At 40.4% G+C, this 20,401-nt stretch overlaps 1 protein-coding gene across 1 annotated transcript in view; it reads right to left on the bottom strand.

Annotated features, from left to right (window-relative positions):
• myo16 (myosin XVI) overlaps positions 1-20,401 on the bottom strand; it is a 541,014-nt gene that overhangs the window by 400,054 nt on the left and 120,559 nt on the right. Inside the window, exons 7-9 of the mRNA XM_072264587.1 lie at positions 18,496-18,571; positions 16,980-17,139; positions 9,140-9,290 (exon numbers count right to left, since the gene is read on the bottom strand). Of these exons, the coding sequence (XP_072120688.1) occupies positions 9,140-9,290; positions 16,980-17,139; positions 18,496-18,571 (387 nt within the window). The remainder of the gene's footprint in view (positions 1-9,139; positions 9,291-16,979; positions 17,140-18,495; positions 18,572-20,401) is intronic.

The raw sequence follows: 20,401 nt of genomic DNA, 5'->3' as shown, positions 1-20,401 counted from the left end.
CAGAATCTATTTCCCAGGGCAGAAATGTCAACTATTAGAGGACATGCATTTAAGGGGAGAAGAGGAAAATTTAAGGGAGATGTGTGAGATGGTTGGGATTGGCTGCCAAGTGTAGTGGTGGCAACAAATATGACAAAAACTTTGAAGAGGCTTTTAGATAGACACATGAATAGGCAAGCAATGGAGGAATGTGCAGTTTATTATGGAGAGGCAGAAAGGATTTAGCTTAATTTGGCATCGTGTTCAACACAGGCAATGTGGGATAAAGGGCCTGTCAGAGCTTCTCTTGGACTAATAATGGAACATATAATTACATTTACTTTAAATTATCATCACTCCCACACTTTCGTAAATTCCATCTCCACCAACTTCATTATCTTTCATTTTTTTGAGGAAGAATCATCAACTAAATCCACTAATAGCCCCATGACTCTCTCAACAATCTTGACTGCACTTCCTTTTGCTCTGCAAGGACTTCATTTGATTCTTTCGATTTCCCTATCTATTCTGACTGATATTCCATCCTCCACTACCCAGATGATTTGCCAGTGATTTGCTAGTCTCCTTTTCAATACAGCAACACTACTCACTACTTATTATGTTGGAGGATGAAGAGGGAGGTGGGGGTGGTGGGAGGGTGGCATTTAAATTCATATCCCTAAATCAATAGTCAAGTATCTTGGCGACTAATCCTGAATTGCAGTACTACTATACCAATTATAAGGCAGCAGATCTGAAAACATAATTGCTTTTCTATTAAAGTTGTGTGCTATTTCCGGGTGTTGTTTCACTTGCCCAGCACTCACATTATTCTGTTTTCGTATAAATTGAAGGATACTTTTAATGGATACTTCGATGGGATTTTTTTCATGTGTGTCATGACAATCAATGTGCACACATGAAAGAAAGGAAGAAAAAAGATCTGGATTTATATGAGAATAATGCTAAAGTGCCCCAACTTTACAGCTTTAGAGGTATTTTGGAAATGGTCACGGTGTTAAAAACACTGAACTCCTTCAGCATCATTTTAGAAATTCGTCCCCATACATCTGGAACAGGGCAGCACCATGATTCTGGAAGAGCTTGCACATGCTTTTTCAGTTCTGCACACAAATTTTCTATCGGATTGAGGTCAGAAAATGATGTCAAGTCTGGTTGATCTTTGGGAGTAATTTCCAAACGTCTGAAGGTACCACGTTCATCTGTACAAACAATAGTACACAAGCATAAACACCATGGGACCACGCAGCTGTCATATCGCCCAGGAAGGAGACGCTTTCTGTCTCCTAGAGATGAACGTGCTTTGGTGTGAAAAGGCAAATCAATCCCAGAACAACAGCAAAGGACCTTGTGAAGATGCTGGAGGAAACAGGTAGAAAAGTATCTATATCCACAGTAAAACGAGTCCTATATCGACATAACCTGAAAGGCTGCTCAACAAGGAAGAAGCCACTGCTCCAAAACCACAATAAAAAAGCAAGACTACAGTTTGCAAGTGCACATGGGGACAAAGATCTTACTTTTTGGAGCAATGTCCTCTGGCCTGATGAAATAAAAATTGAACTGTTTAGCCATAATGACCATCGTTATGTTTGGAGGAAAAAGGCTTGCAAGCCAAAGAACACCATCCCAACTATGAAGCATGGGGGTGGCAGCATGTTGTTGTGCGGGTGCTTTGCTGCAGGAGGGACTGGTGCACTTCACAAAATAGATGGCATCATGGGGAAGGAAAATTATGGGGATATATTGAAGCAACATCTCAAGACACCAGCCAGGAAGTTAAAGCTCGGTGACAAATGGGTCTTCCAAATGGACAATGACCCCAAGCATACCTCCAAAGTTGTGGCAAAATTGCCTAAGGACAACAAATTCAAGGTATTGGAGTGGCCATCACAAAGCTCTGACTTCAATCCGATAGAAAATTTGTGGGCAGAACCGAAAAAGTGTGTGCGAGCAAGGAGGCCTACAAACCTGACTCAGTTACACCAGTTCTGTCTAGAGGAATGGAACAAAATTCCAGAAACTTACTGTGAGAAGCTTGTGGAAGGCTACCCAAAATGTTTGACCCAAGTTAAACAATTTAAAGGCAATGCTACCAAACACTAACAAAGTGTATGTAAACTTCTGACCTACTGGGAAAGTGATGAATGAAATAAAAGCTGAAATAAATCATTCTCTCTACTATTATTCTGACATTTCACATTCTTAAAATAAAGTAGTGATCCTAACTGACCTAAGACAGGGAATATTTTCTAGGATTAAATGTCAGGAATTGTGAAAAACTGAGTTTAAATGCACTTGGCTAAGGTGTATGTAAACTTCTGATTTCAACTATATACAACCCCCTAACATGTATTTTTCAAAAATAATTGAAGACTGCTGAAATCCCTAAGGACTGGAAATTGCCTGGTATATAAGAAGGGTGACCACACTGACCCTGGTAACTTTAGACCAGTAAGCTTAATGTGCATCGCAGGCAAGATAATGGAAACATTACTAAAGAATGAGATGGGAAAGCTCCTGATAAGAACAGGCATGTTAGCAGAAACCCAGCATGGATTCAAAAAGAGAAAATTATGTTTTACTAATATGCCAGAGTTCTATGAAGAGACAAATCAAATTTATGTTAACAATAGAGTGGTTGATATCATTTACTTGGACTTTCAGAAAGCTTTTGACAAGGTACCCCAGGAGAGGTTAATAATCAAATTACAAGAGTGCACGGTGTGTGAATGGGTGCAGAATGGTCTCAAAAACAGAAAATAACAAGTTAGGGCGAAAGGATCATTTTCACACCTGGATGATGTTGAAACCAGGGATCCGCAGGCTTCATTTTTGGGGCCGTTATTGTTTCTAACTTACATTAATGATTTGGATACACACGTAACAAATAAGCTAATAAGGTTTGCCAATGACACAAAGTTAGGGGGATTGGGCTGATAACATTTAGGAAACAGAATCAATACAGTCAGATCTAAACAAAATCCAGATACGGGAAAATAAATGGTGGATGAAATTTAACGTAAGTAAATGTAAAGTATTTGATACAGGGAGTAGAAATATTAGATATAAATATACAGTGGTGGGGGGGTGGTATCTTGATTTAGAAAGTGCACTATATAAGAAGGATTTGGGCGTCCTGGTAGACTCACCACTCTCAACACCTGGACAGTGCACAGAAGCGACTAGGAAGGTTAATAGAATGTCGGGCTATATCATGTGCTCAGTGGAGGTCAAGTCCAGAGACATTCTCCTTAAGCTGTATAATGTGCTTGTGAGGCCACACCTTGAGTACTGTGTACAATTTTGATCTCCATATTGTGTGAGGGTTGTGAAGGCACTGGAGAGTTTCCCTCGGGATTTAACCAATTTCCCCCGGGATCAATAAAGCATGACTATGACTATGACTATGAGAGTTCAGAAAAGGATGATTAGATTCATTCCTGGTCTGCAGGGTATGAGCTATGAAGAAAGATTGAAAGAATTATATCTTTTTAGCCTAAGTATATGTGTAATGAGAGGAGGCATGATAGAAGTGTTCAGACTCATTAAGTGTATATGTAAGTTGGATGAACACACATAAAAGTTGCTGGTGAACACAGCAGGCTAGGCAGCATCTATTGGAAGAGGTACAGTTGACGTTTCCAGCCGAGACCCTTCGTCAGGACTAACTGAAAGAAGAACTAGTAAGAGATTTGAAAGTGGGAGGAGGAGGGATGGAGCCAAGAGCTGGACACTTGAATGGCAAAAGGGATATGAGAGGATCATGGGACAGGAGGCCCAGGGAGAAAGAAAAGGGGAAGGGGGGAGGGGAAAGCCCAGAGGATGGGCAAGGGGTATAGTGAGAGGGACAGACGGAGAAAAGGGAGAGAGAGTAAAAGAATGTGTGTGTATAAATAAATAACGGATGGGGTACGAGGGGGAGGTGGGGCATTAGCGGAAGTTTGAGAAGTCAATGTTCATGCCATCACGTTGGAGGTTACCCAGACAGAATGGCAGCTTCTATTTCAAAATTAATCCATCATCAAGGACATGGGGTCATAGGTGGAGATTGATGAAAGGGAGATTACAGACTAACCTCAGGAAACATTTCCTTACACAGCAAGTTGTGGACACATGGAACAAACTACCTAGTTGTGTAGTTGAGAGCATACCTTAGAGACTTTCAAATTTAAACTTAATAGCTATTTCATCACACTATATAAATAGGAATTTGGCAAGCCTTGTTAGGCCAAATGGTCTGTTCTTGTTAAAACTATCTAATGTTCTATTAGATGGATCAAGCTGCAGAACATTCAGGGAAAGCAAGAGGTGGGAGATTGTGTTTCAAGTTAAACTCTTCGTGGTGCTTGGACGTAGTGATCTTGTTGCACTCTTGTTCCCCTTATATGGACCGTCAAGTAATTATGCTCTGATCATTCTACATAACAAGAGAGTTCTCCACCATAACTGTGACCACAGTTTACATACCACCAAAGGTAAATGTTAAGCAAACACTCGATATATTGGGTCCTGTGATTAACAAATAAGGAACAGCCCACCCTGACGTCTTTCACATCCTTGCCAGGGACTTCAATCTGGCCAGCTGATCACACCACCAGGATCAGAATAGTTATTACCGTTCAACCTTCAGGCTCCTGAACCAGCATGGATAACTTGACTTACCTCAACTCTGAACTACTCAGCAACCTAAGCACTTACTTTCAATGACTCTACAACTAATGTTCTCAATATTATTTATTATTTATTTATTATTATTATTATTTGTTTTTTCTTGTAATTGCACAGTGGTTGTTTGTCCATCTTTGTGTGTAGCTTTTCATTGAATCTACCTTGCAACTACTTTGAATGCCCACACATTGGGGGATGGAGGGAACATCAACTCAGACCATGAGAGGCCTGCGTCGGGCATTTTCATGCCTTACAATGCGCAGATTGGAAGTCTGTGCGGGGCGCCACTCCTCGCACAGACACCAGAGCAATGTGTGGTTAAGTGCCTTGCTCAAGGAGACAAACACACTGCCACAGCTGAGGCTCGAACTAGCGACCTTCAAATCACTGGACGAATGCCTTAACCACTTGGCCACGTGCCCCACGCTTTGAATGTCTGCTAAGTAAAAGAATTTCAGGATGTATGCTGCATATACTTCTCTGACATTAAACGTACCCATTGAAACCTGTTGAAAATGAGCCCCAGGGCTGTATATGGTGCCATATATGTATGTACTTTGATAATAAATATACTCTGAATATTTGAATCTCCAGCATCAGATATCTGAATGATGTACCATCCGGAAATCCTTCCTTGTTATTCTTTTTTCCGTGCAAAATTTATTTATTTTTGTAATTTGCAGTAATTTTGTGCCTTTGCATTGTATTGTTGTTGTAAAACTGAAAATTGTATGTCATACAAGTCGGTGATAATAACTTTGATTCTAACAGTACAGCAACTGCAACTGCTGTTTCACAGATGCAGGACTGGTACTGTAAGATCCTAACCTCTGGCGCTGTATGTGAGAACTTTGCTTACTCTCTCTGTGACACTTCAAAGCTCAGAAGTTCAAAGTTCAAAGCACATTTATTATCAAAGTAGGTATACTTTATAAAACCTTATGATTTGTCTCCTTACAGGCAGCCACAATACAAAGAAACTCAAAAGAACCCATTAAAACAAAAGAAGATCATCAAACACCCAACGTGCAGAGAAAAAAAACAAATTATACGAACAATTAAAGTAAGAGAATAGCATTCATTACTGAAGTTTATGAAAGTGAGTCCACAGCCACGAAGCTAAACAAGACTATAGCCAATACAGGAGCCCATCAGCTGAAGGCCACAAACTCAGTTCAGCACAGAGCTGACCAAACCTCATGGAACAGCAAGCTGAACAGGCCGTCCCTTGCCTCTGGTTTCAACACACTGACCTTTTCAAACTGGCCCAGCACTTAAATCATCCAAACCTCGAGTTATTCCCTGCTCTCAGACCCAGACTCTGCCGCTTCAATATGCTTTTGGCCTGGTGCCCCACTGCCTCGATTTGGCCCTGTCCTTGACATTTCTAATTTTGCCTGGCACTCAAATCGATCAAACTGTGGAGCTTTCGTCGCTCCACCTGGACTCTGCCTCTCCTCAGTTCTGCCACATCGAATCAGCTCCAATTCTGTTCTACCGATGGCCAAGCACTGCCCATCTCCCTGCTCTAGGCCCCAGGCCCTGCCACCTCAGTTTGGTCCACCATGCCATAACCGTCCTACACCTTCAAGACTTCAGTTCACACCGGAAGAATTCCAGATTGCACAGGCAGTTCTATAGCTCAACTCTAACAGGGAAGTTAGATTGCAGTGATCAGCTACCATAAAGAGAGCGATTAATGAAGTATTTAGCTGTTTTCTTTTTGTTTGCCACCGATAAGTAGTTGCTGATCTTCTCCAGCGCCATCTTAAATCATTTACTCTTGCTCTGGGAATTCTAGTTTCTTAGCACCCCAAATATGTGCAGATAACTTACTATAAATAACTACTAACAGCTTGCTGATGGTACTGTAAGTTACCTTTTGGTGATGGCTAATGGCACAAAGAATAAAAGCAAGACTGAAGAGAATAAATTGAATACATATAAGGAAATAAAGAAACAGGGAATGACACTATACTATATATCTACCTTGTGAGGCACATGCATACAATGGGCCAAGCAAACGGTTTCTGTGGAATCCTCCCTAGGATCTCACAAATGTTAGTGTCAGAGCCACAGCCGACATTAAAATTATCAGTATTTCTGAGTCAACATACATCCTTGTGGTCAAAATATGCTACATTAACACCACGAAACATGATTTTGTGAAAAGCATGTATAATTTTACCTCAGGAATATATTTAAATAGTACCAGCTGATCAAAGATTATTCAAAACATTGTCTCTATTATACTTGAAATAAAACTCTGAATTTCTTCCTGACAGCTTGAATGGAATTTCATGAAACGTAACTTAGGAAATTGAGGAGAAGCCAAAATCAGATGAATCAGAATTACAGAGGAATAACGGGAATTACCAAGACTTCAGAGAGGAGTTGGCCAGAATTGAATGGAAAAGAACACTGGTAGAGATGACGACCGACCAGCAATGGCTGGAATTTCTGGAAGCAACTCAGAAAGCGCAGAATGTATACATCCCAGAGAGGAATAAGTATTCTAACGGAAAGATGATACAACCATGGTTAACCAGAGAAGGCTAACATAAAAGCCAAAGAGAGGGCATATAATGGGTGGGAAGTTAGAGAATTGGGAAGCTTTTAAAAACCAACAGAAGGCAACTAAAAAAGCATTAAGAAGGTAAAGATGGAATATGAAAGTAAGCTAGCCAATAATATTAAACGGGATAGCAAAAGTTTCTTCAGATACATAAAGTGTAAAAGAGTAGATATCGGACAACCGGAAAACGATGCTGGAGAGGTAGTAAGGGTGGGGGGTGGAACTGGGAAATGGCAGACAGGAAAATTGTAAGACGGGAGGGGGCAGAAGAAAGGAAATTATAGGCCTGTTAGTCTAACCTCAATGGTTGGGAAGATGTTGCAGTCGATTGATAAGGATGTGGTTTCTGGGTAATTTGAGGTACCTGATAAAACAGGCTGTAGTCAGCATGGTTTCCTCAAGGGAAAATCTTGCCTGACAAGTCTGTTGGAATTCATTGAAGAAATAAAAAGCAGACAAAGGAGAATTGGTTGATGATGTGTACTTGGATTTTCAGAAGGCCTTTGACAAGGCGCCACACGAGGCTACTTAATAAGCTACAAGCCCATGGTATTACAGGAAAGATTCTAGCATAGATAAAACAGTGACTGACAGGCAGGAGGTAAAGAGTGTGAATAAAGGGAGCCTTTTCTGGTTGGCTAGTGGTGTTCCACAGGGGTCTGTGCTGGGACCTATTCTTTTTACATTATATGTCAATGATTCAGATGATGGAATTGATGGCTTTGTTTCAAAATTTGCAGATGATACAAAGATAGGTGGAGGAGCAAGTAGTTTTGAGGAAGTAGAGAGGCTACAGAAAGATTTAGCCTGATTAGGAGCATGGGCAAAGAAGTGGCAGATGGAATACAGTGTTGGAGGTGTTTGGCCATGCACTTCGTTAGAAGTGAAAGTGTTGACTACTTTTTAAATGGGGAGAAAATGCAAAAATCACAGGTGAGAGATTGATGTTCATGCCACCAGGTTGGAGCATACCCAGACGGAATATAAGGTGTTGCTCCTCCAACTTGAGTGTGGCCTCATCGCAACAGTAGAGGAATAGGAAGTGGAGTTAAAATGTGTGGCCACTGGGATATTCCACTTTTCTGGACAACGGAAAACATTGATTTCTTGAACTTCCAGTAGTGAACCACCACTGCCCCCCACCCTCCTTCACCATTTACATTGCTTTTTCCTTCTCTCACCTTATTTCTTCACCTCCCTTTGGTGCTGCTTCCCCTTTTCTTTCTTCCATGGCCTTCTGTCCTCTCCTATTGGATTCCCCCTTCTCCAGGCCTGTATCTCTCTCATCAATCAACTTACCAGCTCTTTATTTCACCCCTCCACCTCCATCCTGGTTTCACCTATCAGCTTCTGTTTCTCTCTCTTCCCCCTCAGCTTCAAACTCCGACTCCTCATCTTTGTCCTGCCAAAGGGTTTTGGCCCAAAACAACAAGTGTACTGTTTTCCATTGATGCTGCCTGGCTTGCTGAGTTCTTCCAGCATTTTGTGTGTGTCGCTTGGATTTCCAGCATCTGCAGATTTTCTCTTGTTTGTGGTTAACTAATGAGCGAAGTTTGTATACGAGCCCCAGTGAAAGGGTTACATGTATATTATGAAGTAAAATGTAATAAATATCATGTTTGTAAAATATAAATATCAGTGAAAATTTTAATATTAGCAATCTGTACACCACACATCAAGACTTGCTAAAAATTGAAGTTAGTAATTTGAAATGCCAACAAATTAAAATACTTCAAGTAAGGAGTCAAGAAAATATGCTTCAACAGTGGTTCAGCATTCCTGTATTTCAAATAAATAGTGCATTCAACTATATCACTAATACAGACTTTTCATCCTTGGACATGACTGACTACTCATTGAAATTGCTATTAAGATAAAGCTATGTGTGTTTACCTGTTCCATTCTGCAAGCACTATTCACAGTTACAACGTCATCGTGGCTTTCTTGTGAATTCTGTTTGTTCAAGGTTCCAGATGCAGCTTTAAACAATGTATTTTTTTCCAACATGCTATCCTGCTTAGCTATGGACATGGCGAGAGGGTTGCTAAGGGATTGAGATATATGAAAGTTAGATTGCTTTATACAAAGATGAACAGCCAAGGAGCATTCAAGCTAAAATTTCGGTGTTGCTTTTGATTTGTGCATATGACACAAATAATAATTTTTTTTAATTTTAATTCTCTCCAGAGATTGTTTTTCAGTTGTTATCAATGCTTGTCAATATCAGATATTTTATATTTGTTGACTAAAATCTATTATCAAAGATCTCCATTGCCCAAACCACATCACTTCTCGCAGTCACCATTGGATAGGCGCTTCAGAAGCCTGAAGTCTCACTCCACCAGCACCGAGCCATCTGGTACGTCACTGATCACACACTTCCAATGAGAAAAGCAATCCTCTATCATTACCCTCTGCCTCCTATTACCAAGCTCATTTTAGATTCAGTATACTAGCCTGCCTTGGATCCCACGAGCTCTAAACCTCTGGACCAGCCATGCATGCAAGACTCAGTCAAAGGCTATACTAACTTCCATGCAGACATCTATGAGCTTCCCTTTAGGTATACTCAGTTATCACCTTAAAAAAATTCAAATAAGTTTTTGAGGGAATCGTTCTCATAAACATAGGACAGTACATCACTGGGCAAGTCATTTGGTCCACAAAGTTTATCTATTTATTTTATTTTAAAGCTACAGTACAGATAGCCCTTTCAGTCCTTTGAGCTGCCATCAATGCTGTCCTCACCCACATCTGCACTCACTCCATACTCCTGCCACCCTACCAGGGAAAGGGTTCCTCTTGGTCTCACCTACCACCCCACCAGGGATCGGGTTCCTTTCATTCTCACCTACCATCCCACTAGCCTCCATGTCCAGTACATAACTCTCCACAACCTCTGCCATCTGCAATGGAATCCCTCCACCAAACATATCTTTCCCTCCCACCTACTTTTTGCTTTCCATGGGGATAGCTCTCTACACAATTCCATTCTCCATTTGTCCCTCCCTACTGATCTCCCTCCTGGCACTTATCCTTGCAAGCGGAATAATTGCCACACATGCCCCTACATTTCCTCCCTCACTACCATTCAGGGCCTAAACAGTCCTCCCAGGTGAGGCGACACTTCACCTGTGAATCTGTTGGGATCATCTAGTGTATCTGGTGCTCCCGGTGTGGTCTCCTGTATATCAGTGAGATCCGACATAGATAGGGAGACCACTTTGCCGAGCACCTATGCTCCGTCTGCCTGAAAAAGCAGGATCTCCCAGTGGCCAACCATTTTAATTCCACTTCCCATTCCCAATCTGACATGGCAGTCCATGGCCTCCTGTACTGTCACAATGAGGCCACACTCAGGATAGAGGAGCAACACCTTATATTCCATCTGGGTAGCCTCAACCTGGGTAGCATGGACATCAATTTCTCGAACTGCCAGTGATTGCTTACCCCCTCTCCTTCACCATTCCTATTTCTCTCTCTCACCTTATCTCCTTAACTGCCCATCACATGCCTCTGTTGCTCCTACCCCTTCCCTTTCTTTCATTACCTACAGCTCACACTGCCTAAGGAAAGCTACAAGCATCTGTAAGGACAATACACACCCATGCAATCATCTGTTTGAACTTCTTCCATCTGGCAGACGTTATAAGATTTTCTATGCCCACACTTCCAGACTGAAAAATAGCTTTTTCCCCAGGGCTATAATTGCTCTGAACTAATCGATCAAGCATCATCCATAAATTTGTTATATTGCTACTTTAGTACTGGTTTTATGGCTGTCATGCATCTGAGTTGCGCTTTTATACTGCTGGACATTGCTTGTACTGGCTGGTTACTTATTTTATTTATTGTTTATTTATTTTATTTGTTGTTTTATAGCATTGAGTACGAGAGTTGCAAACTCATTTTCACTATATTGGTGCATGACAAATTGTGCTATGCAATGACAATAAAGGTATCTAAATTACAATTTCAATTTCATTATCCTCTACCCTCTCCTAACAGATTTTCCCCTTCTTCAGCCCTTTATTTCTTTTACCAATCAACTTCTCAGCTCTTTACCTCACACGATTTACCTCAACACGATTTCACCTAGCACCTTCCTCCCTCCCCCACATTCTTACTCTGTCCTCATTTTTTCTCCAGTCTTCATGAAGGGTCTCAGCTGAAACATGGACTGTACTCTGTAACATGCTGTGTAACAGTGAAACCTTACAGTGTGTTACAACGCTTTTCCTTAGGTGCTGCCTAACCTGATGAGTGTGTGAGATGCTATACAGTATGCTTTGATTGCCACCATATCCAATTGTGTAGCCACTTTCAGTCATCCATGGACCTGGCCCCTAAGATCTCTCAGTATCTCAATCTTATTATTGGGTCTACTGGTAATTGAATAATTTTATGTGACCTTTCTCAGTGTAGCCCCTCATACTTCGCTGGATTAAACTCTATTTGCCACTTCTCTGCCGATATCTGTAACTGATCTGTATCCCACTGTATTTTTAGATAGTTCTTCATATTGCCCACATCTCCAGCAATCCTGGTGTCATATGCAAACTTGTTAATCCACCCATTTATATTTTCATCCAGATCATTGATAAAGATCACAAACAAAGGTCCCAGTACTGATCCTTGCAAAACAACACTCATCACAGACCCATAACTGCTACTGGAGATTTGCCACTCTCAGGTCCTCCAGTACCTCACCTGTTGCTAATGAGGGCACAATGATCTTTGTCAGAGCCACAGCAATATCCTCACTTGTTTCTTTCAGTATTCTGGGATATGTTTCTGGGGCCTGGGAATATTTTTCCAGCATGTTTTACAGAGGAGATAGCTCTAATTCCACCTTAATCTCAAAATGTCTGAATGCATTTTAGTACTCCACTCTGTTGTCACTGTCTGTCAAATCCTTGTCCTTAGTAAATATTAACACAAAGTATTCATTGAGTACCTCAGCCACTTGCATAAATATTCTTTATTCTTAAGTGGCCTTATATTCTCCTTAGTTATCTTATGTTTCTTAATGCAAGTATAAAATGCCTCAGGAATCTCCTTCATTCTGCTTACCAAGGGCATTTCATGGCCCCTTTTAGCCTTTCCAATCTTGAGCACTTTCCTGATACTTTTATATTCCACAAGGATCCAGTCTGATTTTTGCTTCTTAAACATTATGCATGCTTCCTTTTCTTTCCTGACTAAATTTAGAACTTTTCAGGTTTAGGAGAAATGGGTGGATTAACCTTACCATCCTTGTTCTTGCTCCTTATTGGAACATTCCTTTGCTGAACTCTATTCAGCTCATCCTTAAATGAATTCAAAATGTTAGATGTGGACTGTCTGCAAAAGCTGCTCCTGGTCAAAGACCTATAGTTCCTGTCTTATCCTGTTATAATTTGTTTTCCCCAAATTTCATTCGTAAGGCCAGTGATGTTGTGGGGATGGAACTGGGCTCTCTCACGGTGGTGTCTGAAAAGAGAATGCTGTCTAAGTTGCATGCCATCTTGGTCAATGTCTCCCATCCACTACATAATGTACTGGGTGGGCACAGGAGTACATTCAGCCAGAGACTTATTCCACCGAGATGCAGCACAGAGCGTCATAGGAAGTCATTCCTGCCTGTGGCCATCAAACTTTACAACTCCTCCCTTGGAGGGTCAGACACCCTGAGCCAATAGGCTGGTCCTGGACTTATTTCATAATTTACTGGCATAATTTACATATTACTATTTAACTATTTATGGTTCTATTACTATTTATAATTTATGGCGCAACTGTAACATAAACCAGTTTCCCCCGGGATCAATAAGGTATGACCATGACTATGACTATTTAGTACCTTCCCATAAGTTCCAGTTTTATCCTTGCTCATGACTACCTTGTGATCGCCATTCTCAAAATGCTCACTTATTCTGAGGTCTCTAGTTAGACTCTAAATGTTCTGTTTCAAGAACCCCTCTTGGATGCAGTAAAATTCCTGCCCCATCTAATTTTTTTGTATTTAAGAAGTTCTCATCAATACTGGTGAAGTTAAAGTCCCCACTAAGAAACCTGTTGTTGCTTCTCGTTTTCATAATTTTTCCACCTTTCTGTTGCTCCATTTCTTAGTGGCAATGGTGGGGGGAGTGGTTGTCATATACATAGAATCATAGAAAAGTACAGCACAGAAGCAGCCATCTAGTCGGTGCAGAACCATTTAAGCTACCTACTCCCATCAAACAGCATCTGGAACATAGCCCTCTATACCTTTGCCATCCATGTACCTATCCAAACTTCTCCTAAGTGTTGAAATTGAGCTCAAAGCACCACTTGCATTGACGGCTCATTCCACACTCTCACAAACCTTTGAGTGAAGCAGTTTTCTATCATGTTCCCATTAAACTTTATACCTCTCACCCTTAACCTATGACCTCTAGTTGTAGCCCCAACCAACCTCAGTGGAAGAAGCCTGCTTCTACTTACCTTATCTGTACCTCTCATAATTTTACATCCCTCTATCAAATCTCCCTCAGTCTTCTATGTTCCAAGGAATAAAGTCTAATCTATTCGATATTTCCTTATAACTCAGGTCCTCCAGACCTAGCAACATCCTTGTAAATTTTCCCTGTACTCTTTCAACCTTATTTACATATTTAATGTTGGTTGGTGACCAAAACTGCACACGATACTCCAAATTAGACCTCACAAATGTTTCATACAACTTCAACATTACCTCCCATCTCCTGTACTCAGTGCCTTTATTTATGAAGGCCAATGTGCCAAAAGCTTTCTTTACTTCCTGTACCCCCACTTTCATTGAATTACAAACATGTATTCCAAGATCTCTTGTTCTACCTCACACCTCAGTGCCCCACCATTCACTGTGAAAAACCTACCCTGTTTGGTCCTGTCAAAGAGCAACACCCTGCCCTTATCTGCATTAAATTCCATCTGCCATTTTTCAGCAGGTCCAGGTCCCTTTGCGAGCTCTGATAGTCCACCTCGCTGTCCACTACACCAACAATCTTGGTGTCATCCACTGATTTGCTTATCCAGTTAGCCACATTATCATTCCGATCATTGATATAAATGACTAAGAACAACTGGTTCAACACCAGTCCCTGTGGTGCTTCACTGGTGATAGGCCTCTAGTCAGAAAGGCAAGCATCTCCTACCACTCTCTGGTTTCTCCTACACAGCCAATGTCTAATCCAATTTACTATCTCATCTTGAAAGCAACGTGACTGATCTTCTTGACCAACCCCCCATGTGGGGGGTTGCTAAAATCCTTGCTAAAATCCATGTAGGTAACATCCACTGCCTTGCCTTCATCAGCTTTCCTGGATATACATGACCTACCATGCACAAAGTCAATCTGACTATCCCTAATCAGTCCATGTCTATCTAAATATGCATATATTCAGTCCCTTAGAATACCTTCCGATAACTTTCCCACTACTGATGTCAGGTTCACAGGCTTATAATTACCTGGGGTTTTTTTTGAACTCTTTCTAAAACAGTAGAACAACATTTGTTATCCTCCAATCCTCCAGTAACTCACCTATCACTAAGGATGATTTAAATAACTCTGCTAAGACCCTGAAATTTTGCACTTGCCTTCCACAGGGAACAGCTTGTCAGGCCGTGGGGATTTATGCACCCTAAATTGCCTTAAGACGACAAACACCTCCTTCTGTGCAATCTGTATAGGGTCCATCACCTCACTGCTACTTTGAGACACTTCGATAGATTCTGTATCCATCTCCTGCAAAAAATCCTTTTCAAATCTCCCCCATTTCTTTTGGCTCCATGCATAGGTTACCATTCTCCTCTTCCAGAAGATCAATTTTCTCCTCTGATAGCTCTCCTGTCATAAGGATGTTTTAAATATCTCTGCTGGAACCCCGGCAGTTTCTGCACTTCCCTCCTGTAAGGTCCATCTTGTCAGGTCCTGGGAACTTATCCACCTGATTTGCCTCAGGATAGCAAACACCTCCTTCTCTGTAATCTACACAGGGTCCTTGAAGTTGATGTCACATTGTCTCTCTTCTATAGACTCTGTGCCCATCTCTAGAGTAAATACAGATGTGAAAAATTCATTTAAGATCTCCCCCATCTGTTTTGGCTCCACACATGCATTACCATTCTGGTCTTCATGAGGACCAATTATGTCCCTTGCAATCCTTTTTCTCTTGACATATTTGTAGAATCCCTTGGGATTCGCCTTCACGTTATCTGCTAGGACAACCTCATGGCTTCTTTTAGCCCTCCTTATTTCTTCCTCAAGTGTTCTCTTGAAGGCTTCCCACTTACCAAGTGTGCCTTTGCCAGAAACAGCCTGTCTCAATCCACAGATCCTTTCTGATACACTCAAAATTGGGCTTTCTCCAACTTAGAATCTCAACCTGTAGACCAGACCTATATTTTTGCATAGTTACTTTGAAACTAATGAGATTATGATCACTAGGTGCAGAGTGTTCGCCTACACAAACTTCTGTCACCTCCCCTATCTCATTTCCTGATAGCAGATACTCTCATTCGGACTTGTTTGGACTGATGAAGGAAATTTTCTGAACACATTTGATAAACTCTATTCCATCTAGTCATTTGATAGTATGGGAGTGCCAGTCAATGTGTGGAAAGTTAAAATCACCTACTAAAACAATCTCCCAACAGCTCTAACACACCTACCCACAATGGTATTGGTACCCCTCGGATTCAGGTGTAACCTGCCCCTTGTGTATAGGTCATACTTTCCCTAGAAGAGATCCCACAGATCCAGAAATCTGAAGCACTGCCTATGCATGAGTTCCTCAGCCACTCATTCATATGACAAATCATCCTATCCTTCCCTCACCTGCATATGGCACCGATAGCAATCTAGAGATTACTGCCCTGGAGGTCCTGCTTTTCAACTTTCCACCTAATTCCCTAAATTCTCTCTTCAAGACCTCCTCCCTTTTCCTACCTATGTCATTGGTGCCAACATGTGCCAAGACTTCTGGTTGTTCACCCTCTCCCTTTAGAATGGCACCCAATCCAAGACATCCTTTACTCTGGCACCTTACAGGCAGCATACCATTCGATATATGTTAGAAGCTCTCAAATATCAGGCAGCATAAGTGGAGAAATGTGAGCTTTGATTCCCTCTCCATAGGTTCAGTGTCTGCCCCACTGAACCTCCTACTTCAATTTCAAGTTTCGAACATCTGCAGCTTTATGTGACGCAAGAGAAAAGAAAAAGACTTTGGGCATTGGGAAAGTAGTGAGGTCTTGTTCAGGAGAACAAAATATTACCATGGAAGGCAAAAGTTCTTGGATGCTCAAGGAAAATAGACTTTCCTCATGTCAACAGTGTTGTTGAGACCCTTTGTTGGTTGGGGTTGACCATGAATATTGTGTTCTGGCTATCTATGTGACATGCAAGCCAGAACACAAACTATCTATGTGACACTCAAGCCAGAACACAAGTTATCTATGTGACATGCAAGCCAGAACACAAACTATCTATGTGACACTCAAGCCAGAACACAAGTTATCTATGTGACATGCAAGCCAAAACACAAGCTATCTATGTGACACGCAAGCCAGAACACAAGCTATCTATGTGACACGCAAGCCAAAACACAAGCTATCTGTTAACATTACTACAATGTCTTAATTATATACTTCGAATTACTGCCTAGGTTGAGAATAGAAACCCTGAAGCATTAAAACATCTGAGATTCCCGCAAATAAAGGAAAATCTTACATGTTTTTCACTGGAATAGGAGCACTGTAAATTATTTCTTTGTATGCTTCCTCTTTCATTTCAGTATCAGGGCAAGCTGTTGTGGATTGTCTCCCCATCTGCTTCCAATTCTCTTCTGCGCTCAGCAAAATTTCTTCGATATATTCAGATGTTGCCACATCTAATAATTAAAGAGACATTAGTCATTTCGTGTTAGCTCATCCATCTTTGCTTCCTGGAGATCATGTTCCCATTAGCTCTATTTAAATTAGAACATGAGAAGATTCATTATCTACTAATAATAATGTGACAATGTTAGAGTACTCCCAAGGTAAAGTTAGCATCTGCAGTAGTTCTCCAGATCCAGTGATGTCCACATAAAAAACAAGAATATTTTGATGTGGAAAATTAGTTTTATATTAGGAAATAGTAAAATATAAATAAAAAACAGAATTTATAAATTATTGGGAATATAACGTATAAAATTAGAAAAATCCTAGGATTATGCTATTTTCCTCCAATTCGAGCTTTCGTATTTTAAGCAAATTTATTAATGTAACCAACAGGAAATTACAACTACTGATTATGCAAACTACTGTTCAAAAACAGTCAAGATGGCGCCTACGTACTACACTCCTTCGGTCGGCATCTTCTGGATAAATCATGAAACCATATATTTCACTTCTTTTATGTCTTTTCCATTGTTTTTCATCTTAAATGTAATTCTGGAGCATGTGATTTGCAGCTCAGAGATTGTTTGGGTGCTTCACTGCACCACAGTCTCCGCAAGGTTTCTGGGAGACAGAGGTAGCGTGTGGGAACCGCATGGCGAGAAGGCTGTAAGACAATGTTTGACTCCATTTCCATTCTTTGCTGATTAAGGTGACAAGGGAGATTGAAACATAGAGGTGAATGCAGAAGGAGAGAACCGACTGTCTGCCTTTTTAACGCTGGGGGATCACTCTGCTACCGAGAGGGAAGATTGCCTTTTGATGCTGGGGGAGAGGATAGTAGCATATGAAGTGTAGTCTGCCTTAGTCGGGGTAATGAATTCAACAGTTGAGAAGCAATATTGCATTTCGATAGCACTCAGATTAGTCCACATTATGGTTATTTCATTATAGAAAGGAGGTGAGATCTTTTGAAAGGGTGCAGATGAAATTTACCAGAATGCTGCCTGGGTTAGGCATATGTCTTTTGAAGAAAGGTTGAGTGAGGTAGGCCTTTGCTCTTTGGAGGAAAAGAGGAGACTTGATGTGCAGGAAAGGTGAGTGCAGGAAAGTTTACGGGAGATGTCAGAAATAGGTTTTTTTTTAACATAGTGTTGGTTGCCTGGAATTCACTCCCTGTGGTGTTGGTAGAGGAAAATACAATCAGGACATTGAAAAAAACTCTAAGATAAGCACTTTTTTAAGAGTGAAGAGATAGATTGACCATGAAGTACTTTTATATTGTTCAGCACAACACTGTGGGCTGATAGGCCTGTACTGTACTGTGCTGTTCTATGTTCTGAAGATCATTGATCAGTTACACGCACCTGAGGGCTTTTCGTCATTACAGTTCAGAAGATTAGGATTTGCCTGATGCTTCAGGAGCAACTTCACAATAGCAATCTGAAGAGGAAGCAGAAACATCATCTGTATTTCTATTTTCACGATATGATAAAAGGATGATAATCTAGTACCTGATTACTTGTAAATCCATTTAACACATATAGCTGTTAAACATGCACAGTTTACAGTTCACACCCTACACTCCTTCCGATACCGAGGACTTGGTTTCCATGTTCCTTTTCAAACTCCAAAGTTCTGGCTCCTGTGCTCCCTTTAAGCTCACCAGGGCCCCAGTTTCCATGGTTCCATGTAAACTTCCTGGGTTCACAGGAAAATTTATTTTTCTCCTGTGCAATGTCTAAAAATGCTGAATAACATCCAATGGTGCAGAAAATCTGCAAATCCTGCACCCGCAAAGTTACATATTCACATTTTTAGTACTTCAGTCTGCAGTGTTAATAAGAAGAAATTGGATTGTTTATTTCATTTGAGCAGCACATCGCAATGGTTCACTGGCATCATCTTCCCTATAAATGGTGATATGGTGATAATATACGGACCTGCCTCTCAGTTTTTTTGCACTAACTTACTTTCCCTTTTCTATTTTCTATTTATGATTTATAATTTAAATTTTTAATATTTACTATCAATTTGTACTCCAGGGAGTGCAAAGCGCAGAATGAAATATCGCTGTGATGATTGTACGTTCTAGTATCAATTGTTTGGCGACAATAAAGTATGAAGTATAATATATGGTGATAATAAATTTACTTTGAACTTTGTTTAGTTCAAAAATGACAGGAACACGACAGCCATCTCTTTGACCCTGTGCAATTCCATCCATTTAGATCTGTACCTCACTTATCATTTCACCTGTTAATTTCATAATGCTGGAAAATCCAGAAAGAAGTTGAGCAAACTCAATATTAGCAATTGGCATCTTAGTCACAGAGCTCCAGATTCACACAAACCTTAACTCTAAAATTGTTTCATACCTGAAAAGTAGCTTTAAAATTATATTCTTTGGTCTGAATTTCACATCAGTAAATTTCATCTATATCCACTCCATTGAATCTCACTTTAAAAAGCCTGATTAGTGTACCGTCCAATCTTCTTTTTCAAGAAAAAACAAGTCTGGTTTATGCATAAATTTAACAATTTAAACCTCATATCATTCTGGTGAAGCTATGCTGTACACAACCCAAGGTCTAAATACTGCTAATGTTGAAATTAATGAGAAGTTCCACATGAAAGATATAAACTACTGTTTCTATATTAATGTAAACACTTCTGCAATTTTTTTTCTTAAAGTATTCAAGTGCAACACATTAAAAAAATCTAAACTATGTGGGCACAAGCAAAGTGTAATAAGATTTCCCCTAAAGTGGCAGGATTGCATTGCTTTAGGAGTTGCTTGCTCAAAAAAAGTACTACATATATATGGACATTTCATATTCAATTATGGGACATAAGGAATTTCAAGCCACTCAATTAATTTTTCGCCAACTTCATTTCACAAATGTAATTTCTCTGAAACGCAATCAAGATTAAAATTAGTCTGCTGTCTCTTTGTGAACAAGCTTAAATTTTTGGTGTGCTCTTGTTAATTACTTCTACAGGAAATAATTTTCATTCAGCATTTAGGTCCCTGCATTGTTAAACTCCAATAAAGATTTGTGAATATATTAAAGATTGTGTAAGGAAAAAGGAACTCAAACATATAAATCTGTATGATATTGCAAATGATTTTGCACCTAACGAATTACCTTTGAAGTGCAGCTGTTTGCTTGGAGACACAAGTGGCTGCAAATGTTGGAATCTATGAGAGTCACTCTCACTTATTTGTAATTCATACATGGACAATGACTGCAGAGAACGGACTTCACAGTG

Source organism: Mobula birostris, chromosome 7, assembly GCF_030028105.1.
Source record: "Mobula birostris isolate sMobBir1 chromosome 7, sMobBir1.hap1, whole genome shotgun sequence".
Classification (NCBI taxonomy): Eukaryota; Metazoa; Chordata; class Chondrichthyes; order Myliobatiformes; family Myliobatidae; genus Mobula; species Mobula birostris.
Note: the sequence above shows the minus strand (reverse complement) of the source record. Positions and strands in the feature narration are given on the sequence as shown.